This window comes from Papio anubis, chromosome 2 (assembly GCF_008728515.1).
Source record: "Papio anubis isolate 15944 chromosome 2, Panubis1.0, whole genome shotgun sequence".
Classification (NCBI taxonomy): domain Eukaryota; kingdom Metazoa; phylum Chordata; class Mammalia; order Primates; family Cercopithecidae; genus Papio; species Papio anubis.
The window spans coordinates 149,933,389-149,957,535 of NC_044977.1; the positions used below are offsets into that span (position 1 = coordinate 149,933,389).

At 39.5% G+C, this 24,147-nt stretch overlaps 1 protein-coding gene across 25 annotated transcripts in view; it reads left to right on the forward strand.

The window, feature by feature from the left end:
* Positions 1–24,147, forward strand: part of TFDP2 (transcription factor Dp-2) — a 208,237-nt gene that overhangs the window by 147,616 nt on the left and 36,474 nt on the right. For 14 of the 25 annotated variants that reach the window (XM_021934791.2, XM_021934778.2, XM_009201589.4 and 11 more), the window contains 3 exons: positions 1,176–1,279; positions 11,605–11,726; positions 13,153–13,200. In XM_021934791.2, coding sequence (XP_021790483.1) covers positions 1,277–1,279; positions 11,605–11,726; positions 13,153–13,200 — 173 coding nt within the window. In that variant the 5' untranslated portion in view covers positions 1,176–1,276. Of the gene's footprint in view, positions 1–1,175; positions 1,280–6,702; positions 6,826–11,604; positions 11,727–13,152; positions 13,201–24,147 lie in introns of those variants that run through there. The other 11 variants (XM_021934785.2, XM_021934780.1, XM_021934779.1 and 8 more) reach the window with 5 other exon arrangements.

The following is a 24,147-nucleotide window of genomic DNA, read 5'->3' on the forward strand; positions in this document are numbered from 1 at the left end:
TCCCAGCACTTTGGGAGGCTAAGGGGGAGAACTGCTTGAAGCACAGGCTGGGCAACATGGCAAGACCCCATCTCTACAAAATAAAAAAAATTAGCCAGGTGTGGTGACGCATGCCTGTGGTGTCAGCTACTTTGGAGGCTGAGGTGGGAGGATCACTTGAGCCCTGGAGTTTGAGGCTATAGTGAGCTGTCATTGCATCACTGCCCTCTAGCTTGGGTGTCAGAGACCCCCATCTCAAAAAAAAAAAAAAAAAATAGTAAGGGGATTAAAGAGTGTGGTCAAGTTTTGGAAGATGGGGGTCATCTGAGGAAGGCAACTAAGAAGGAAATGTCTTTGTTGTCCTACCCTTAAATGTTGTTTGTCCCCGGGTTTTAGTGTTGGCCTTTCACATACTTCCTGGATGATCTCCTTTGATATATTTTGTTACACTGTTATCTTCTAAGAGAAACACTGATAAGCTGAAGTTTGTCGGGGTAATTAAGTAGTTGATGTTATAGTTCAGAAAATAATAGGTTGGCTTTTCCTTTAGAGGGGAATTTTCTTGGTAGCAGTTTGCTATGGTAATTTGAAATTTAAAGTACTGAGATCACTTGAAAACACGGTACAGATCCTACTGTTTCTAGTATTAATAACTAGTTAGCACCATGTTTTTTCTCTAGTATTATAAAACCCTAAAGCATTATCAATTTGACAGTTTGAAAATATGTTAGCTTTTAGTCTCGATGTTTTGTACTATAAAGAAATTTAAATAGTTATTTTACTTTTCATGTTATGTTTCATCATCAAATATATTATTTGTTCCATCATGTCTATTAAAGATCTCTTTCTCAATTCTGATATAAACTGTGATTTGCATTATATATTCTCTAAATACTTTTTCCTCTAAAAGACCAACTGAAAGTTTCATAGTTAATTGTCAAATAATTGAAACTATTTATTTTATAGACTTTCAGTAAAATATAAATAAGATTATTTATGCAGCAAAGTTAATTGTATTCCTTACAACAAAGCAATCATTAGTATGGCTTTTCAGTAAGGTGTATTTTGTTCATAATGTGCTTCCTAAGATATTTATAAATTACCTCAACAAAATGAATTAGGACCATGGGTGTATGTAGCTAGAAAATGGCCTTGGTATTGCAGAATACTAACTTAATGTTTTGGTATCATTTCAGGCAACATTTCATTTGTTGCATTTCCAGTTTCCAATACCAACTCACCTACAAAGATTTTACCAAAAACCTTAGGACCAATAAATGTGAATGTTGGACCCCAAATGGTAAGAAAATTATCAAATCTTAGAATTGAAACTTTGTTTAGCCAAGACTAATTTAAAGGATAATTGCATTAAATATGTTTGATCAGATATTCCAGTTAAACGAGGAGTGGTAGGTGTCTCACGCCTGTAATCCCAACACTTTGGGAAGCCGAGACAGGTGGATCACTTGAGCTCAGGAGTTCAAGACCAGCCTGGGCAACATGGTGAAACCCTGTCTCTGCAAAAAACAGCTGGGCACTGTGGCACATGCCTGAAGTCCCAGCTACTTGGAGGACTGAGGCGGGAGGATTGCTTGAGCCCAAGAGGTCAAGGTCACAGTGAACCGTGTTTGCACCATTGCACTCCAACCTGGGTGATAAAGCAAGACCCTGTCTCAAAAAGAAAAAAACAAAATTATAATTAATTTCAGTTATCTGAGTCACTTTTAAAAAACATTCTGTTTTTATCTGAGTGTATCTGGTCAAGTCTTGAGCTTGAGAAAAAGAAAGTCATTGTGCTCTTTAATATTTAATTTTCACATATTTGAATCTGTGGATTCTGGATGTGTAGTTTTAAGTCTTTTGCTCTCTGTGAGGTTTCTCTTGTATTTAGTTGTTTAAATTGATTTGAAATGTTTTATGCTTTATATCCTCCTCCTCCTTTCTTTTTCTTATAAAATAACCTTTACTGCTCTAAACTATGTATTCTCACATAAATGGAATCGGAGACCCAACAGTTAATTGACATCTGGAGCTATTATTTAAAATTCCTTTCATTAAAGGCTTCTGGGGAAAAAACAATATACCAATTTATTTTAATCTTTAGTGGTAGAAATAATGAATGAAAAATGGAAAACAACTGTTTCTCTAAAGTCATTCATTAATTATGCTAGAGCGTGAAGTGTGTAGCACTTTCAGCAGACTTATGTATAAACAAGGTTGCATTCCACTACTCTGAAACTAAGTCTAATTTAAATGGCCTTACCCACCATTAGTAAAAGTACTCAAACATTTAAGCAATAACTCTTTGTTGCCAGTGTTTTCATCTTTTCATCTGTAGAGCAATAAGAATAAATTTCGCCCACAATGTACAACAGCACTGTGGACTATGTTAAATGCAAAGTTATTTAGATAAAAATATCTTTTAACATACCTAATGGTTTCAGAAAGTCTCTAAGACTTTAGGACACATTCTTGACATGACATTTTCCTTGGTTAGTTGAGGACTGTTTATCATCTGCAGAAATCAAGCTAAAGATCCAACACAATTTACTGTAAGTATGTGAAGAATGTAGTCTAGCTCCAAACCTCATGGAGATTTAAGCTCAAATAAGAGCCCTCATTTCAAGGTAGCTCAGGTTATATTTTCAAACATTTGCTAAGCATTTTCCCCTCCTCAGCCACTACTATAGGTGCAAATGAGATAAAACACTCAACTTTAAAATCTGCATTTTGAAATGTGATTATATAAGTACCAAAATTAAACATACTCAAATTTTTATGAGTCTTGCCCTTACAGTACTCTTCTGTTTTGAGAGATTATTTTCTATTATTTTTTGTTTGTTTAATGCTGCTATACCCCAAGGTGAATTTATCCTTTGGAAACATATATAATTTTTCTCCCATTGTCAGTTTGAACTAACATGCATGTTAGCCCTTACGTGGTCCCGTTCTGTTAATAATAAGTAGTGATGTGTGGTACTAACTCAGTTACTGTAAATCTCAGGATCAGCAGAACAAAGGTCACAAGAAGGAGAGGAGATTTGGAACTCTACCTTCAACTGGGCCATCCCAAGTACTTAATTTGTCCGCCTACTTCTGAGGTCCTTTTTTCAGTTCTGAGTTCTTAGGCAGGAATCAGAATTTCGTTTTTGGTTTCCTAATGGTTGTAAGACCCCATTGCTATCTCTTGAATGTGTCCCTCCAAAATTCATGTTGAAGCTTAATCCCTATTGTCATGGTATTAAGGGGTGGGACCTTTGGGGAAGTGATTAAGCTATGAGGGCTTCATTCTCATGGAGGGGATTAGTGACTTTATAAAAGAAGTTGAGGCTGGGTGCGGCGGCTCAGGCCAGTAATCCCAGCACTTTGGGAGGCTGAGGTGGGCAGGTCATGAGATCAAGAGACTGAGACCATCCTGGTCAACATGGTGAAACCCATCTCTACTAAAAATACAAAAATTGCTGAGTGTGGTGTCTCACACCTGTAATCCCAGCACTTTGGGAGGCCGAGGCAGGTGGATCACGAGGTCAGGAGATCAAGACCATCCTGGCTAAAACAGTGGAACCCCATCTCTACTAAAATACAAAAAATTAGCTGAGCATGGTGACACACATGTAGTCCTAGCTACTCGGGAGGCTAAGGCAGGAGAATCACTTGAACCCGGGAGGCAGAGGTTGCAGTGAGCAGAGATCGTGCCACTGTACTCCAGTCTGGGCAATAGAGCAAGACTCCGTCTAAAAAAAAAAAAAAAAAAAAAAAGTTGAAGGGAGCTCTTTGCCCCACTTCCTGTAGTGAAGACACTACAAGAAGGTACCATCTATGAAGCAGAGAGTGAACCTTCACTAGACACTGAATTTGCTGGCTTGATCCTGGACTTCCCAGCCACCAGAACTTCAAGAAATACATTTCTATCATTTATAAATTACCTATGCTAAGATATTTTGTTATAGCAGACTAAGACAAAAATTAGTACCAAGAACTGGGGTGCTGCCAGAACAAACACCTAAAACTGTGGAAATGGCTTTAGAACTGGGTAATGGGCAGAGGCTGGAAGAGTTCAGAGGAACAGGCTGGAAAAAGCCTCTTGAGATGAATGGACCATTAAGGGTGATTCTGGTGAGGAATCAGAAGAGGAGGAGAGCTGTAGAGAAAGCCTCACTCTTCTTAGAGAGTACCTCTGTGGCCATGAACAGAACGTTGGCACAAATATGGATGGTAAAGGCCATTATAATGAGGTCCCAGACAGGAGTGAAGGACATGTTATTGGAAACTGGAGGAAAAGCCATCCTTGTTACAGAGTAGCAAAAGCCTGGGCACAGTGGCTCATTCCTATAATCCCATCATTTTGTGAGGCCAAGGCAGAAGGATGTCTTGAGCCCAGTAGTTCAAGACCAGCCTGGGCAACATAGTGAGACCTTATCTCTACTAAAAAAAAAACTAAAAATAAAAAATTAGCTAGGCCGGGTGCAGTGGTTCATACCTGTAATCCCAGCACTTTGGGAGGCCGAGGCTGGTGGATCACTTGAGGTCGGGAGTTCAAGACCAGCCTGGCCCACGTGGTGAAACCCTGTCTGTACTAAAAATACAAAAATTAGCCGGACATGGTGGTGGGTGCCTGTAATCCCAACTACTTGGGAGGCTGAGGCAGGAAGATCACTTGAACCTGGGAGCCTGAGGTTGCAGTGAGCAAAGATTGTACCATTGCACTCCAGCCTGGGCAACAGAGCGAGACTTTGTCTCAGAAAACAAACAAACAAAAACCCAGGCATGGTGGCACCTATAGTCCTTGCCACTCAAGAGACTAAGGAGAGAGGATCACTTGGGCCCAAGAGTCCAAGGCTGTAGTGACCCTGACAGAGGGGTCACTACAAGACAACCAAACAACAACAACCAAAAAAGTGGCAAGGGACTTCACTGAATTGTTTTCCTGTTTTTTTTGTTTTTGTTTTTGTTTTTTTGAGACTGAGTCTGGCTCTGTCGCCCAGGCTGGAGTGCAGTGGCTGGATCTCAGCTCACTGCAAGCTCCGCCTCCCGGGTTTACGCCATTCTCCTGCCTCAGCCTCCCGAGTAGCTGGGACCACAGGCGCCCGCCACTTCGCCCGGCTAGTTTTTTGTATTTTTTAGTAGAGATGGGGTTTCACCGTGTTAGCCAGGATGGTCTCCATCTCCTGACCTCGTGATCCGCCCGTCTCGGCCTCCCAAAGTGCTGGGATTACAGGCTTGAGCCACCGCGCCCGGCCTGTTTTCCTGTTTTAATGTTTTGTGGAAGGAGGAACTTAGGATCAGTGAAATTGGATAGTTGGCCAAAGAAATTTCTAAGCAAAGTGTTTAGGGATCAACGTGGCTTCTCTTGGCTGTTTATAGTAAAATGTGAGAAGAGAGAAGTGAATTAAAGATATAATTTATAATCAGAAGTGAAGATTTGGGAAATTCTCAGCTTGGCCATGTAAAGAATAAAAAAGCATGTTCTGGAGAGAACACCAAAAGAGTGGCCTAGTCACCTTTTGATAAAGAAGACTAGTGTGCATGGGTGGAAGCTTGGTGCTATTCATCAAAACATGGAAGAATAAACCCACAGCATTTCAGTGATTATCGGTGCTGCTCCTCCCATCACAGGCCCAGAGTGCCAAGACATGGGGGACAGAACTATCAAAAGAGGGGCTTTGGGCGCTAATGAAACCCTAGCAATCGCTTCCTGGCACTGTGTCAAGTCTGCTCCCCAAATTTTGGCGCAGTGCTCCTTAGCCATTCCAGGTGTGGCTCCAGTAGGCCCAAATATAGTGCAAGTATATATGTGGCTGCTCCTCTAGAGGGCACAGGTGGTGAACCTTGGCAGTGTCTGAGTGATGCCATCTCCAGTGGGTACAGGGTGCACATGCTGTGGGGTATGATAACTTCCACCTAGATTTCAAAAGATGCCCTGGAGAGCCTTAACAGATCCTGGCAGAGAATTGCTACAGAGGTGAGGCCACCACTGGGAACCCTCGCCAGGGCAAAGCTTAGTGGAGCTGAGAGGGGCGGGGTCGCTCCCTGAGGCCCTAGTCTAGTAGACCTTCCAGCATGCAACTGCAGCCTGGGAGAGCCACATGCAGAAGACTCAAACTCTAACCCAGGAAAACTGAGCATGGGCTGCCCCCAATAAAGTCATGGGGATGGGGGCCCCTGGTAGCCTGGGGGCCCAACTCCTGCTCCAGTGTGTCCAAAAGGCAGGATATCAAGTCAAAGATTATTCTGAAGCCTTAAAAGTTAATGTTTGCCCTGTTGGGTTTTGGATTGGTTGGGACCTATTATCCCTTTCTTCTTTTCTATTTTCTCCCTTTTGGAGTGGGAATGCATGTTCTGTGCCTGTCCCATCATTGTATTTTGGAAACAGGTTGGATTTCACAGACTCACAGCTGGAGGGGAATTTGCCTCAGGATGAATTGCACCTTTGAGTCTTACCCATATCTGATTTGGGGAAGGAGTTAGGACTTGTGAGACTATGGAATGAAATGAATGTATTTTGCCTGTGAAATAGGAATGTTAGAGGGCCAGGAACTGAATGCTCTGGTCTGAATGGGTTCCTCCAAAATTCATGTTGAAACCTTATCCCTACTGTGGTGGTATTAAGAGGCGGGGCCTTTGGGGAAGTGATGAAGTCATGAGGGCTTCACCCTCATGAATGGAATTAGTGCCCTTATAAAAGAGGTTGAAGGGAGCACCCTGGACCCTTTCTGCTATTAGGATGCAACCAGAAGGCGTCATCTCTGAAGCAGAGAATAAACCCTCACCAGGCACTGAATCTGCCAGCACTTTAATTTTGGACCTCTCAGCAACCTCCAGAACAGTGAGCAATAAATTTCTATGGTTTGTAAATTACCCAGTTTTGTACTCCTTGCGGAAGACTTTAAAGAAAATTAATTAGTTAATTACCCAGTCTAAGGTGATTTGTTATAGTAGCCTGAATGGACTAAGACACCCAGTTAGAGCCATTATCGGTTCTCCTCTAACTCCCTCATCCATGATTTTTTAAAAAGTTTTTGTTTAGTTAAAGAATTCTTGGATAAAAACTCACCGATTTGCTTCTTAGCCTTCTGTTTCTGCTTGCCCTTTGAACTTCACGTGTCTTTTGGAAGCCAAATCTTAATGGTAGATAGAAATTTCAAAAGGCCCCATGAAAAGTTTTCATTTGTTTTCTGTGGTTATGGAAACTAGTTTAGCAGTACTTATTTCGGTTGAAGATACTTGCCCTTTTCTTATAGGCTCTCTTATAGTTATATGTTATAGATCTTATGATTATACAGTTGACCTTTGAATGATGCAAGGGATAAGGACACAGCCCCTGTGCAGTCATGAATCCATGGTTAGCTTTTGATTCCCCCAAAATTTAACTGTTAATACCTTATTATTGACTAGAAGCCTTACTATAACATAAATAGTCGAATAACACATTTTATGTTATATTAATGTTATTTTGTATGTTAATATGTATTGTATACTGTATTCTTACAATAAAGTAAGCTAGGGAAAAAAATACTAAGAAAATCATTAGGAAAATACATTTATAATTCATTAAGTGGAAGTGGATTATCGTAAAAGTCTTCATCCTCGATGTCTTCACGTTGAGTAGGCTGCAGAGGAGAAAGAGGAGAAGTTGATCTGGCTGTCTCGGGGTGGCAGAAGTGAAAGGAAATCCATGTATAAGCGGACCTGCCCAGTTCAAGCCCATGTTATTCAAGGGTCAACTGTATAAGATAGTCTCATGACTGTCTTATTTTAGAAGAGTGAAAACTGCATGTTTCTTACAGTGAAAACCAAAATTCCATCAAATAGTGAAATCTCTTAATATACCACTTTATAATTTTGTAATTTTTTTCCCTTTGGAATACATATGCTCTCTTGGCTTTTTAAACTGTAGATGGCAGTAGCACATAAAATATGTTGATTGAGGGCAGGAAAATGTTCAGAATAATGTTCAATTGCTATCTGATTTTCCCAGTGTAACTAATTCTATTATCAGAGAAACCACATAACATTTAAATTAAGGATGTCTGGATTTTGGGTAAGAGCACTCTGAAATTTAAAACTCTATTTTCCTTATCGTATCAAGTGAATATTAAAAGTATATTTTTACCTCCAACTTTAATACTTCAGTTTGGGATTTCAATTTTTTTTTTTTTTTTTTACAGAGTCTCGCTCTGTCGCCTAGGCTGGAGTGCAGTGGCATGATCTCAGCTCACTACAGCCTCCGCTTCCCAGGTTCAAGCGATTCTTCTGCCTCAGCCTCCTGAGTAGCTGGGATTACCGGCGTGTGCCACAACACCCAGCTGATTTTGTTTGTATTTTTGGTAGAGATGGGGTTTCACCATTTTGGCCAGGCAGGTCTCGAACTCCTGACCTCAAATGATCCACCCACCTCAGCCTCCCAAAGTGCGGGGATTTTTAGGAGTGAACCACCGTGCCTGGCCTGGGATTTCAAAATTAAGGTTCAGAGTTAGAAAGCATGACTGACTCATCATCCTGTAAACCAATTTTCTTATATTCTGTGGCTGTTCAAGTCTCACTGACTTTCCTTTTGTTTTATTTCTTACGTTTCACTCTCATTATCCTAGTTTAGTAACTTACCGTATCTCACATACTCTTAGACCTTATCTTTCCTGTTCAAGTGTGTCATCTCTGTAATTTGTTCATGCAGGAAATGTTTATTAAGGAATTGCTGTGTACCAGGCCCTGTGCTAAGAGAAAGGAGCAGAGTGTTGCTAATCACTCTCCAATCAGCAAAGAATATCAGCTAACAATCTGACAATGAGGGAGGGAAAAAAAGAAAATGTAAACTAGAATTCACTTTCAAAGTCATTTTCCTAAAGATAGCCTGTTTTTCTCTATATCCTCTTTCCCTTCCTCCTTCCTTTCTTTTTTCTTTTCTTTCTTTTTTTTTTTTTTTTTTTGAGATAGAGTCTCACTCTGTCGCCCAGGATGGAGTGCAGTGGCATGATCCCTGGTTACTGTAACCTCCGCCTCCTGGGTTCAAGTGATTCTCCTGCCTCAGCCTTCCAAGTAGCTGGGATTATAGGTGCCCACCCCCACGCCCAGCTAATTTTTATATTTTTAATAGAGTAGGGATTTCGCCGTGTTGGCCGGGCTGATCATGAACTCCTGACCTCAAATGATCCTCCTGCATTTGCCTCTCAGAAAGTGCTAGGATTACAGGCACGAGCCAGCATGCCCAGCTTTTTTTTTTTTCTACAAAGCCCTGTAAATCAGCAAAACCAAGCATGTAGGCTGCTAATACCATATAGAAAAAGATCTCCTTAGTAATAATACTGCAATAGTAATGCAATGCATTTCAAGGGTAAATTGGAATGCTTGGAATAGCTTTGTAGACACTGCTGTTCAAGGAGTAGAGTCGACCAGAGGGTAATCAGATAACTCACATTTTTCTTCATAAGCTGTCCATACCCAAGGTCAGCATGATAGAGAATGTGATGTAGTGATTGGTGGAAACTATTTTTTTTTTTTTTAGTGGATTTTATATAATCCTTTTAGCATATCAATAAATGAAGTTACTTTTTTTCCTTATTATTTTAAAAGTTGAGTATTTTATCCCAGTTAGTAAATATTTATTGTGCCTTTCCTATGAGCATCCCCTACCACTGTGTTAAACCCTGCAAAGGACATAGTTTAGCAGGTTACTCTCCACCCCTAAAGATCCTGCACTGAATTGAAAGTGGGGATGTGGGACCAGATGTGTGGAGTGGGAAATGCAAGCATACTTGGAATGCAAGGCAGAATTCATTGAGAGGTACAGACACATTTTCTGTTTTTATGTTTTCGCACGAGGCAAACTTCTGAGTGCCTTATTTAATACCCTTGGTGTGTTGTACATAATCAGAACTCTCCAGACATCTGTCAGTATTATTAACTTTTGTTTTTATTTTTGTAACTACAGAATGAACTTACTAAAACTATTTCATAAACAATTGTAGGTACTAACATCTTCCTAGCCCCAAACTAACATAGTCAAACATAAACAGAAGCTAGCTAAGATTCTTAAATACTTGGTAAATGAATACATGTTGACTAGACTTTAATAACTAGGTCTGAACTATTTTTATGCTTCAGAGGTTATTGTTTGACTCCTTCAAATGCAAATGAAGAGCTTGAAATGCTTATTAATCCTTCCCTTTAGTTATATATGGAGCAAGTTAGCAATGAATTTAATGATTCACCCTGGCTGCAGAAACATGTTTCATTTGGTCAGGGAGATAAAAATTAATTAGCATTTTGTCTTGCATAAGGCAGTAGAATAGAACTATTTCTCTTGTTTGAGGACTTATTCAATTACATGTAGTCCCTGTAGATATTTTTCTCTCTGAGTTGGGACTTAAAACTTACTATCATGAACACTTTCAAAACTTTACAAAAATAGAACTATATACCCAACAGTTGCTTCAATAATTATCCAATAGGGTCCAATCATGTTTCATTAATATCCCCATTCACTGGAGCGTGCCTCTTCCCCTTTTTTTACATGAAAATATTTCTAAAGCTATTACTAGGCTGCTAGGTTTTTTGTATTAATTATTATAAATGTCTTTGGGAAGAACATGTTTTGTTTTTTAACCAGTGAAAATTTTAAGACCTGGAAAGGAATTTGGTAACACATATAAGGTACCTTTCTAAAAAAGTCTTTAGGGGTTCCATTAATCCCCTTTCTGGAGTCTAGCCTTAGGAAATAGAAATTAAGGGTGAGGTCTTTGTACAAAAATGTTTATCACAGCATTCTTTATAATAGTGAACAATTAAAAATCCATATATGTCTAATAGAGAATAATAAATCCACATGGTAGAATGTTTTATGGTCTTTAAAATGTCTTCAAAGAGTATTTAATAACATCAAATACTTTTTTTTTTGAGATGGAGTTTTGCTTTTTTTGCCCAGGCTGGAGTGCAATGGTGCCATCTCCGCTCACTGCAACTTCCGCCTTCTGGGTTCAAGCGATTCTCCTGCCTCAGCCTCTCGTGTAGCTGGGATTACAGGCGCACACCACCATACCTGGCTAATTTTGTATTTTTAGTAGAGATGGGTTTTCACCATGTTGGCCAGGCTGGTCTTGAACTCCTGACCTCAGGTGATCCTCCCACCTTGGCCTCCCAAAGTGCTGGGTTTACAGCGCGAGCCACCGCTCCCTGTCCAATACTTTTTTTAAAAAGGATAAAATTGCATCTATATAATTATCCAAGCTGGGTAGTATCTTTGTGTATACTGTATGATGGACTGTGGAAGTCTGATTTGCTCTTACCCTGGTTCTAGTAAATCAAGCTGTACTGCAATTCATTTCCTCAGTTTCAAAGAAAGCTTTTCATTTTTCTGATTTTTGAAGCATTGTCAGTTCTCTACTTAATCCTTCCAAATTGCCATTCATTTGCTGAAACCTGAATTGTGACCTCATGTCAGTATTCAGGATACTTGTGCATTAAGATCCTAGGATATAAGTAAATCAAAGGCATTGCTTATATTCTTAGATGACTGACATTAAGTACCTTTTATTTCCTCATATGTAGGTTAGCAATCAACATTATTTTCTGCCTGTAGGCTTTTCTTAATAATTAAGAATATCATATTCTTTGTTCCTGACTTTACAGATTATAAGCACACCACAGAGACTAACCAGTTCAGGAAGTGTTCTGATTGGGAGTCCATATACCCCTGCACCAGCAATGGTTACTCAGACACACATAGCAGAAGCTACTGGCTGGGTCCCTGGGTAAGAGTGTTGCAAGTTACTATTTTTAAAACCTTAAAAAAGAAGTTTAGACATTTTTTTCTCACTATCTTGTCTTCTGTTCTTGTTTTATTTTAGTTTAGTTCTTAAAAACAAATGTTTTTCCTTTAAAATCACCTATTTTATTTCACTTTATATCTTAGATATAAATCATCTCTGGAACAACTATTTTTAAACAGAAAAAAACAGTACAATAAATCATAACTGAACGCCGTGACTTTTTAAACTCTGGAATAGGACTACTTTTATTATAACATTTAACTGCTTTGGAAATATAAAAACTATATTTTTATATATTTTTAACTCACATAAAAGAGGAGTTAAATATTAAGTGTTGGCTATACTCAGAATTTCCCCTATGAATTATTTCCTTAAAAACCAGAAAAGGTTAGGAAAAGAGGCCAAATAAATTTTTTTATTAAATTTCCTCTTTTTAAACGCTGAACAATTGAATCAATATCTCTTCTATGTTACTAATTTGTCACTTTTAGTACAAACTTCTATGTGTTTCATCTTTGCCTGTAAAATACTTACACCTTTCTCTACTCTTTATCATTTTAGTACCTCATACTTCCATAAAAGAAAAATAAATAAGATAAATTGCTGAAAATCTCGTTTTGTTACTTGAGATGTTTTGTTACTTTAGAAGTTATTTACATGGTGGAATACTGCATTGGTGATTCTGTCATATGTGAGTTTGAGCAAGCAGATGGTAAATCTTAGTGCAGTAAGAATCTCCTTGCTTCAAGGATATTAAGTGAATTAATAATCCTGGCAAAGTGCTTTAAGATGTATACATATTAATATACATAAATACATGCCTACACACATGTACAAATACATTAAAGACAGAAGAGTTTTGTATATGCATACTTTTCCATTATCAAATGAGCTGAAATGACAGAATTACCTGTAATCCTATGGGCGTTACTCAATCCTCATGAACATTCTTGTGTAGATCTAAGGTTACCCTGGATTTCTATATAGCCTTGAAAGATTATAACGTGAAAGCCAAGCCTGTGCCAGCAGTGTTGGCCCACTTTGGAAATGACCAGGGTCTGGATATTTTCAGCCCCATTTGTGCCTTATATTGGAGGTGACAGGATTGTCTGGTATAGTCAGTATTTCACAGAGTGAAGAAGATTTTTCTCTGTCTTGTTTGCAGGTCTGCAGTGTTTTCCTCCCTAACTATTCATTGAGCTCTTTTCAACCTATGATTATTATGTTGTGATATCTTGTTCACATGATACAATTAGGATTTATTTTATGTACCTATCTTTTGTATTTGTTAGTTTTAGTCTTCAAATATATTCAATGTATAATTAGACAAGTTATAATAAAGTATTAATGAAATTAAATTGTATTTCTAAGTATGTGTTGTTTTTATGCTATCTTTTTTCCTTTTTAGTGATAGAAAACGGGCTAGAAAATTTATAGACTCTGATTTTTCAGAAAGGTGAGTATAAGTCTAACTATTTTGTTTGGAAGATTCTGCTATATAGAGAGGTTGTTGGCGTTGCGACTACTCTGGTTTAATGCGATGTTTCTCTTCGTGTAACCTCAACTTCTTTCAGTTTTTGCCATTATTTCATTCTGCATCAAGTGCCCCAGTTCACTCATAGTATCTGCATGGTTTCAGTAGAAATTACCCTGTGAGCAGATTGACTATTGGTAGTATGTCCTTTAGTATTACCTCCCCTCTTTCCATCTGGGAAATGAAGAGTTTTATCAAAGTGAATGCTCCACAATACCCTAACATGCCCAAACTTGAACAAGTTTTTCTTTTTTCTTTTTTTTTTTTTTTTTTTTTTTGAGATGGAATCTTTCTCCATCACCCAGGCTGGAGTGCAGTGGCACGATCTTGGTTCTCTGCAACCTCTGTCTCCCAGGTTCAAGCGATTCTCCTGCTTCAGCCTCCTGAATAGCTGGGATTACAGGTGCACACCACCATGCCTGGCTAATTTTTGTATTTTTAGTAGAGACGGGGTTTCACCATGTTGGCCAAGCTGGTCTCGAACTCCTGACCTCATGATCCACCTGCCTCAGCCTCCCAAAGTGCTAGTATTACAGGCGTGAGCCACCGCACCCGGCTAAGTTTTTCTTAAAACATTTATAAATCATAACAAACTCTCAGTTGTTCTTAAGCAATATGTTGGGCATAAGGAAAGTTCACGTTATCTTAGAATATTAGGACAGTGGCTTCTCCATTCTGACTGCATCAGAATCACTTGTAGTCTGTTAAGTAAAAAATAAATGCCTGCCATGTCAGAAACTCCTACATTTTCTAATTTGCTATCTCTGATTTGCTGTGCCCTGAGAAACTAGATGGCTAAATGTGTTAGAATTCAGTCTAAAATGAAAGTGACTAGGCTCTGAGTGAGAACTGTGGGAATATGTATAAAGGATGTGTGTTTTCTTGCCCTGACACTAGTGCTGTTTCAGTTCCTTGGTGGCTTTTGTTGCTTGCTTCTTGGTCCTAATTATTTTCAACAGATACAATCACGTCTGAGGAGCTGCCGTACCATAGAAATGAAATGTTCTTTACTCTCTAATGGAAAGTCCTCTTTCCAACTCAAACTGGTCTTTACTGGTGTTTATCCTTGGAAAGGGCAACAGAACAAGTTCTTGCAGATGTATTTAGCAATGTTTAAGGCCTTAAAATGGAACTATTTGTCAGTTATGATGGGTGACACCTCTGCATTGCAAACAGTACAAAAACCAAGATTCTCTTTATTCTCCTTTGTAAGTGAGAATTCTAAAGATCTATAAGTGAGAATACATAAAAGTGTTAGATTAAATGTATTAGTATAGCCATTGGTTCAACTTTGTCTTTCTACATTTGGTTCAGTGGCTTTTTTTCCTAGCATTTTCTTTTTATCATTCTTTAAAAAGTTTTGAATGTAACTTTTCTGCAGTGTATCCCCACCACCCCTCTGTCAAACTGCAAAGATTTGACATGTGTTTTTCTTTATTCCTTGTTCTAAATTAGTAAGATTTAGCACAGTGGTGTTTCATTTTTTTCTTTATGCTTCTTTTTTTTCTTTTTTTTTTTGAGATGGAGTCTTCCTCTCTGTCCCAGGCTGGAGTGCAATGGCTTGATCTCAGCTCACTGCAACCTCTACCTTCTGGGTTCAAGTGATTCTCCTGTCTCAGCGTCCCAAGTAGCTGGGATTACAGACATGCACCACCATGCCCAGCAAGTTTTTGTATTTTTGTAGAAGCAGGCTTTCACCATGTTGGCCAGGCTAGTCTCAAACTCTTGACTTCAAGTGATCTGCCTGCCTTGGCCTCCCAAATTGCTGGGATTACAGGCGTGATCCACTGTGCCCAGCCTCTTTTGTTTTTAAGACATGGTGTCACTCTGTTGCCCAGGCTGGAGTGCAGTAGCGCGATCTCGGCTCACTGCAACCTCTGCCTCCCAAGTAGCTGGGACTACAGGCGTGTGCCACCACACCCAGCTAATTTTTGTATTTTTAGTAGAGATGGGGTTTCACTATGTTGGCCAGGCTGGTCTTGAACTCCTCACCTCAAGTGATCCACCTGCCTTGGCCTCCCAAAGTGCTGAGATTATAGGCATGAGCCACCACACCTGGCCTTTTTTTTATTTTTTACTTTTTTGCTAATTAAGTCAAGGTTTAATTTTATAAACATGACTGAAATATTTTGTTGATTTAAATATTCTGGTTGACTCTTTTTTTAACAAGAAATGAAACTTTTACTATATATTTTATATAACTCCTTATTTAAATGAAATACGTTTATTGCAATTTATACTTGAAATACAATACTATAAATTTAAGTTGTATATTACTTTTGTAAACCATAAAAAATTTATTGGGAAAATGTCAAGAGATGGTTTGTAGATTCTAGTTACATGCCTGGAAAGAAAGAAAAATACTTTTTTATTCTTTGGGTGTAATTCTTTTGAATACTTAAAAGGAAATAATTAATAAACTGTAACATGCTTTTCAAACCACAGTATATTAGTGGAGTTTATTTGTTTGTTTGTTTGTTTGTTTTTCGAGATAGAGTCTCGCCCTGTTGTCCAAAATGGAGTGCAGTGGCGCGATCTCTGCTCACTGCAGCCTCCACCTCCTGGGTTCAAGCAGTTCTTTTGCCTCAGCCTCCTGAGTAGCTGGGATTACAAGCACCCACCACCATGCCCAGCTAATTTTTATATTTTTAGTAGAGACAAGTTTCACCATATTGGCCAGCTAGTCTCTAACGCCTGACCTACCTCAGCCTCTCAAAGTACTGAGATTACAGGGGTGAGCCACCGTGCCCAGTCTGTGGTTTTATTTTCTTATTTAGGTTTTAGTTTCTTAATTTAGTTCCTTTGATAAAGAATGCTTCCTCCTGGTTTCTTTGTTTGGTTTATGAATTAATAGAGTGTTTACATCCTGTGGCCAAATATTGATGTTATTTGGAAAGAGAGGGTCTTGGTGTTTGAAAGATCTCAGGCTCTTAAAAAAAATGTGTAAACCCTATATATTTAAGATTTAAATAGAGAGCTTCCAATTTAAGATGATGGACTGGGCTGGGCACGGTGGCTCATGCATGTAATCTTGATACTTTGGGAGGCCGAGGTGGGCAGATTACAAGGTCAGGAGATCGAGACCATCCTGGGTAACACAGTGAAACCTCATCTCTACTAAAAATACAAAAACTAGCCAGGCATGGTGGCACACGCCTGTAATCCCAGCTAGTTGAGAGGCTGAAGCAGGAGAATCACTTGAGCCTGGGAAGCGGAAGTTGCAGTGAGCCGAGATCATGCCACTGCACTCCAGGTTGGGCAATAGAGCGAGACTCCATCGCAAAAAAAAAAAAGATGGACTGATTACTCATGTTTACTCCCTACCTTCCTCATGCCCACTGCTAAGATATTATTGAAATTTTAGTATAAAAAATAATTAAAGGGACCTGGGCACAGTGGTTCACGCCTGTAATCCCAGCACTTTGGGAGGCCAAGGTGGCCATATCACTTGAGGTCAGGAGTTCAAGACCAGCCTAGCCAACCTCATGAAACCCCATCTCTACTGAAAATACAAAAATTAGTCAGGCATGGTGGCACATGCCTTTAATCCCAGCTACTTAGGAGGCTGAGGTGCAAGAATCGCTTGAACCCAGGAGGCAGAGGTTGCAGTGAGCTGAGTTCGTGCCACTGCACTCCAGCCCCGGCAACCGAGTGAGACTGTCTCAAAAAATAATAATAATAATCATAATAATTAAAGTAAATCTGCAAAGGTGCTGTAAAAAATGATAGGGGTACAGATTTCCCAACTGGAAAATGAAGGCTAGTGTTATGATGAAAAGTGAAAGTAGAGAAATCTACATCGTACAATATGCGTGGAAGAAGTCAGCATCAGAAATGGTAGCCATTGTACCCTACATTGTCACAGAGAGGCTCCAGGCTTAAAGTTGACTTCTGTAGAAAGCAAGAATGAATTGTTGGAGGAAGTAAGGAGAGTGATTAAATAAAGACTTTGAGCAGCTGGGCCGGCTGAACCATCCCAACCCTTCAAATCCCCTTGTACCTCTTATCCCACCTCCATACACAGAGCAGTTGCACCAAACAGATTTCTCCCCCAGGGCTGAAACTTGGAGAATTGATCCCAGGGAAACAACTGCCTGCCTCAGTTGGGTTTAAGAATTTTAGTATGCCACCAGGCGCGGTGGCTCACGCCTGTAATCCCAGCACTTTGGGAGGCCAAGGCGGGCAGATCACGAAGTCAGGAGATCGAGCCCATCCTGGCTTACACAGTGAAACCCCATCTCTACTAAAAATACAAAAAATTAGCCAGGCGTGGTGGCGGGCGCCTGTAGTCCCAGCTACCTGGGAGGCTGAGGCAGGAGAATCGCTTGAACACAGGAGGCCGGAGGTTGCAGTGAGACAAGACTGCGCCACTGCACTCCAGCCTGGGCGATGGAGCAAGACTCTGTCTCAAAAAAAAAGAAAAAAAAAAAAGAATTTTAGTATGCCCCAGAACAGGTTTTCCTCATACTGGCATTTGTATTTGTGGGGAAGAGAGAGAGACCAGACTGGCTGCCTGCTTGCCTGCTTAGCAGCAAACACAACCTGAAGTTAAGCTTGTTGCCAGCATGGCCCACTCACATCCACAGAAGTTGTAGTTAGCCCTGCACAAGTGAGGAGAACCTTCTTAGGAAAACAAGCCTGCATACAAGAAGCTCATGTAAACTCTATATGTTGAAAACTTGAATTCAACATTTGTGACTATGAAAGAACAGGACATTTTGGGAAAACTGTCATGAAAGAAAAGGAACAAGATGAATAAACAAAAGTTACGACCCAAGAGGATGTAGAACAGTAAGATAAAAAAGAACAATAAAATAAAGTTGTCATTATCACCCTTTGAGAGGTCTGAAGGTTCCTAAGAAGCGATAATACCCATGAAAGAAAAAGAAGATCCTATGGAAAAGAAGCAAGGAAGGAAAACATTCTGTGAAGTTTAAAACATGATTGCCGGCTGGACATGGTGGCTCACGCCTGTAATCCCAGCACTTTGGGAGACTGAGGCAGGCGGATCATCTGAGGTCAGGAGTTCAAGACCATCCTGGCCTACCTGGTGAAACCCTGTCTCTACTAAGAATACAAAATTTAGCTGGGCGTGGTGGCATGCGCCTGTAACTACTCAGGAGGTTGAGGCAGGAGAATTGCTTGAACCCAGGAGGCGGAGATTGCAGTGAGCCGAGATTGCACCATTGCACTCCAGCCTGGTGACAGAGTGAGACTCCGTCTCAAAAAAAAAAAAAAAGATTGCTAAAAACAGTTCTTCCAGATATTAAAACATGAAAACAGAATTTTTGTTTTAATGAAATAACTTGGCAGCAGTCTAGTGTGGCTGCAAAGAATAGCTGGGATCATCTTATTTGAAGATATCAGAAATCTACTGAGGCAGTGAGAACTAGAGGGGCTAAAACTAGAGCAGGAAGAACCTCAGAAAGATGAGGGACTTCCACAGTAGCTTTTAGATATGGGATTGTTTGCCGTTTGTGGGCAGGAGCCTGAGAATCTAGGGTTTTGTACAAAATAAAGGAGAAAAATTTTATGATCAGTTGATACAGAAAACACTTGACTTGATTAAACTTTATTCATTATGGTAAGTGTCAAACTCATAATAGAAGGGAACTTAGTGTGTTAAAGACAATTGGCAAAAACTAACAGCAGGCCAGGCACGGTGGCTCACGCCTAGCATCCCAGCACTTTGGGAGGCCAACACAGGCAATTCTCTTGCTCTCAATAATTCAAGACCAGCCTGAGCAACATGGGAAAACCCCATCTCTAGAAAAAATACAAATACCGCCCCCAGCCGAGAAGAATGTCTTAAAAAAAAATTAAAAAAACACAGGCCAGGTGCAGTGGCTCATGCCTGTAATCCCAACACTTTGGGAGGCTGAGGTGGGTGGATCACCTGAACTCAGGAGTTCAACACCAGCCTAGGCAACACGGTGGAACCCCGTCTCTACTAAAAATACAAAAAATTAGCCGGGTGTGGCAGGATGCGCCTGTAGTCCCAGCTCTCGGGAGACTGAGGCAGGAGAATCGCTGGAACCTGGAGGCAAAGGCTGCAGTGAGCCGAGATCGCACCACTGTACTCCAGCCTGGGTGACAGAGCGAGACTCTGGCTAAACACACACACACGCGCGCTCTCTGGCTAAACACACACACACACCTGACAGCAAACATTACATTTAGTAGTGAATAAAAAGTTTTCAATTTGGCATAAGAAACAAGGAGGATCCCTAGTTAATCACCACTTCTATTCAGTATTGTAGTGAAAATTCTTGCTAGTGCCGTAAGCCAAGAAACAAAATGGAAAGCCTTAATAAAAGAATTGTAAATGAAGAAATAAAATGGCACCATTTGCAGATGATGTGATTGTATCCCAAGAAAACCCAAAAGAATCTACAGACAAATTATGAGAAAAATGAATTTAGCAAGGTTGCTGGATATAAGGGCATATAAAAATGAACAGAATTTTTTTATTCTAGCAAAAAATACAAACAAGCCAGTAAACATTGAAAAATGTTTATCAGCATTAATCATTAGAAAAATGCAAATGAAAACCACAATGCAATACCACTTTATATCCATCAGAATGGCTACAATGAAAAGGATAGACAGTGCTAAGTTTGGCAAGGATATGAAGCATCTAGAATGCTCATACACTGCTGATGGCAGGTTAAATTGATACAGTCATTTTGGGAGTTAGCAGTATCTGCTGAAGTTGAATATAAATATACCCTGTAACTCATCAATTCGGTTCTTTGCATGTACTCAACAGAAATTTGTGCACACATTCACCAAAATGTGTACAAGAGAGTTTATAGCAGCACTATTAGCCTCCAACTAGAAACAAACCAAATGCCCATCTGCAGAATGGATGAATGAATTGCAATGTAGTCATACAATGAAATGAATGAAATACAGTCACATGAAAAGTGTGATGAATCTCTTAAATAGTGTCAGATACAAAAGGATACATACTATATGATTTTAATTTAAAGTTCAAAATAGGTAAAACTATAATAGAAGTCATGGTAACAGATATTCTTGAGGTGTTGGGTTTGGGTGGAACTATAACTAGAAAGAGACACTTAACACAGATGGTTTGTGTACTTTTCTTTATGTGTTATATATGTCAATGAAAATTTACATTTAAAAACTCAGGGAGAAGTTAAACACTGTAGCCAGGTAAGTCTCAACATCTAGACTGTAAGCCACTAGATGATGGGACAGGACTACATAAGAAGAAAAGGAAAGTTTTCTTCCTTATGTTGTGGGCTCCTGCAGGGTTTTCCTACCCATCTTTTATAGACTAAGCTCAATCACAATAATCAGTTTTACAGCAGTGATTTCAACCCTGTCAAACCCAGGATCCCCCCTTTTTTTTCTTTGAGACAGAGTCTTGCTGTGTTGCCCAAGCTGGAATGCAGTGGTGCCATCTTGGCTCACTGCAACCTCTGCCGCCTGGGCTCAAGCGATTCTTGTGCCTCAGCCTCCGTAGTAGCTGGGATTACAAGCACATGCCACCACACCTGGCTAAGTTTTTTTTGTGTGTGTGTATATAGATATATTTATATATATATATATTTATATGTGTGTATATATATATTTTTTGAGATGGAGTTTCCCTCTTGTTGCCCAAGCTGGAGTGCAATGGTGCAATCTCGGCTCACTGCAACCTCTGCCTCCCGGGTTCAAGCAATTCTCCTGCCTCAGCCTCCCAAGTAGCTGGGATTACATGTGTATACCACCACACCCAGCTAATTTTTTGTATTTTTAGTAGAGACGGGGTTTCACCATGTTAGCCAGGCTGGTCTCAAACTCCTGACCTCAGGTGATCCGCCCACCTCAGCCTCGCAAAGTGCTGGGCTTACAGGCGTGAGTCACTGCACCCGGCTTTTGTATTTTTAGTAGAGTCAGGGTTTCACCACGTTGCCCAAGCTGGTTTTGAACTCCTGACTTCTGCTCACCTCAGCCTCCCAAAGTGCTGGTGTTACAGGTGTGAGCCACCATGCCCAGCCCAGGATCCGTTTCTATATAAAATACTTTATAATGTTTCTTTTATTACCTAAATGAAATTATAGGTAAAAATATAACTTACCTATATGCTTAAATTTTTTTTTAAGTCTAATGTCTTAAGTATATAGAAAGGAAAAACAAAAGGAGAGTAGTCCTAAGCAGAAATAACATAGATGTAGTTGGTATACTGTTAGTGGTCCAGAACTCTTTGTTCCTAGTCCACGTTACAGAAATTGAAGTCCAGACACCTTTATAGCAATTTGATGTTGATTTAAGCACGATGGATAGAAATTTTGATGAAATTTTTGTTAAAATTTAAATTTTATCTATTTAAAATTTCTGAGTTTTAAAATTTAGCTAGAATTTTAGCTCTGTCGGCCGGGCATGGTGGCTTACACCTGTAACCCCAGTACTTTGGGAGGCCGAGGCGGGCGGATCACCGGAGATCAGAAGTTCAAGACCAGCCTGGCCAACATGGTGAAACCCTATCTCTACAAAAATTAGCCTGGCATGATGGTGTTGGCAGGTGCTTGTAATTCTGGTTACTCGGGAGACTGAGCCAGGATAATTGCTTGCACCTGGGAGGCAGACGTTGCAGTGAGCAGAGATTGCGCCATTGCACTCCAGCCTGGGCGACAGAGCCAGTCTCTGTCTCAAAAAAAAAAGGAAAGAAAGAAAGAAAGAAAAGAATGTTAGCACTGTCAAACTAACATGGTAAGCTCTCTATGGTACAAACAGTTCACTAGTGATGCACAGGAGGACCATATTACAGCATGTGACTATTTTTCCGCAGCTTTGTCGATATATAATTTGTATACTATACAATTCATTCATTCAAAATGTACAACTCATTGGCTAGGCATATTAACAGAATTGTGCAACCATCACAACAATCAATTTTAGAACATTTTCATCACCCCTGAGAAAAAAACCTGGCACCCTTTAGCTATAACCTCCCAAACCCCTCATCCCTCCCACTCTTAGACAACCACTACTCTACTTTCTGTCTGTAGATTTGCCTATTCGGAATATTTCATATAAATGGAAACATACAATATGTGGTCCTTTATGACTGGCTTCTTTCAGTAAGCATGTTTTTAAGGTTTATCCATGTTGTGACATAGACATTCCTTTTTATTCCTAAATAATATTCTATTGTATGAATGTGCCACATTTTACTTATTTGTGCACTAATTGATGGACAATTGGGTTGTTTTCACTTTTTGCCTATTATGAATGATGCTGCTGTGAACATTTGTTAGGGTTTTGTATGGATGTAAGTTTTCATTTCCCTTGGGTGTATACCTAGGAGTGGAATTGCTGGGTCATACAGTTACTCTTTGTTTATCCCTTTTGAGTATGGCTAGACTGTTTTCCAAAGTGGCTGTACCGTTTTACATTCCCATAAGCCATGTATGAGTATTCCAGTTTCTCCACGTTTTTGCTACCACTTCTTGTGAAATGGTACCTCATTAAAAAAAATTAACTCAAAGCATTTTGATTTGCATTGTTTGTATATCCTAGATAGAAATCCCTTATTAAATACGTGATTTGCAGAGTTTTTCTCCTATCTGTGAATTGACCTTTCACATTCTTAATGGTGACTTTTGAGGCACAAATGTTTTTGATTTTGATGTTTAATTTATTTATTTTTTTCTTGTGTTACTTATGCTTTTGGTGTCATATATCTAAAATATCTTTGCCTAATCCAAGGTCACAAAGACTTAACATCTATGTTTTCTTCTAAGTGTTTGATAGGTTTAGCTCCTACATTTAGGTCTTTGCTTCGAGTTAATTTTTATTAAGGTTAATTTATCAAATGTAACCCAGAAGCATACAGAAAATCTATGAAGAAAAAATAGGTGGGGTTTTTTTTTTTTTTTTTTTTTTTGAGACAGCATCTTGCTCTGTCACCTAAGCTGAAGTGCAGTGGCTCAACTATGGCTCACTACAGCCTCAACCACCTAGGCACAAGCAATCCTTCTGCGTCAGCCTCCTGAGTGCTGGCATACACCACCACACCTGGCTAATTTTTACATTTTTGGTAGAGATGAGGTCTCACTGTTGCCCAGGCTGGTCTTGAACTGCTGGGCTCAGGCAATCTGCCTGCCTCGGCTTCCCAAAGTGCTTAGATCATAGGCGTGAGCCACTGTGCTTGGCCAGAATAGGGATTTTTGACATTTATTTTTATAACATTTTTACACTTACTTTAATTTTTCAAACAAGCCTGGGTTTATTATTTAAAATTATTAGCTAAATTAGAAAAGTAAACTTTTATTTTAATCCTCATTTTCTAATGGTGATATAAGCATCCTGAACTATTTTTTTCAAGAAAAAGCATACCTTTTCTGAAGGTGGCAGCAGTAGTAGTTAACCAGATGTGACAATGGAACTAATTTAAAGAATGAAGAACAGGCTACTCTGGGCACATTACCTATGGGGTAGTCCTGCTCCACAAGGAGCAATGTAAAAAAAAAAAAAAAAGAACAGTAAAATGAATACAATAGAGTTTGTATTAGTTTTGCTCAGAAACATGACCCCCTCTCATATTGAACTTGGTTTTGTAGCCATAATTGATGATGAAATACGTAACATAATGCATAAACTACAGCATCTTATTTGCAGAAATATATGGCTAATGAAGCCATGAAATCAAAACTTAAGCATAAAAGACAGCAAAACAAGTCAGTTCAAGAGCAAAAGAACTATGGAGAAATAATAAATTGTTGGGCAACTGTCACCACTATCCGTCTCCAGAACTTTTTCATCATCCTGTATTGAAACTCTGTCCCCATGAAGCAACAACACTACATTTCCCACTCTCCCACAGTCCCTCTGTTCTACTTTCTATGATTTTGA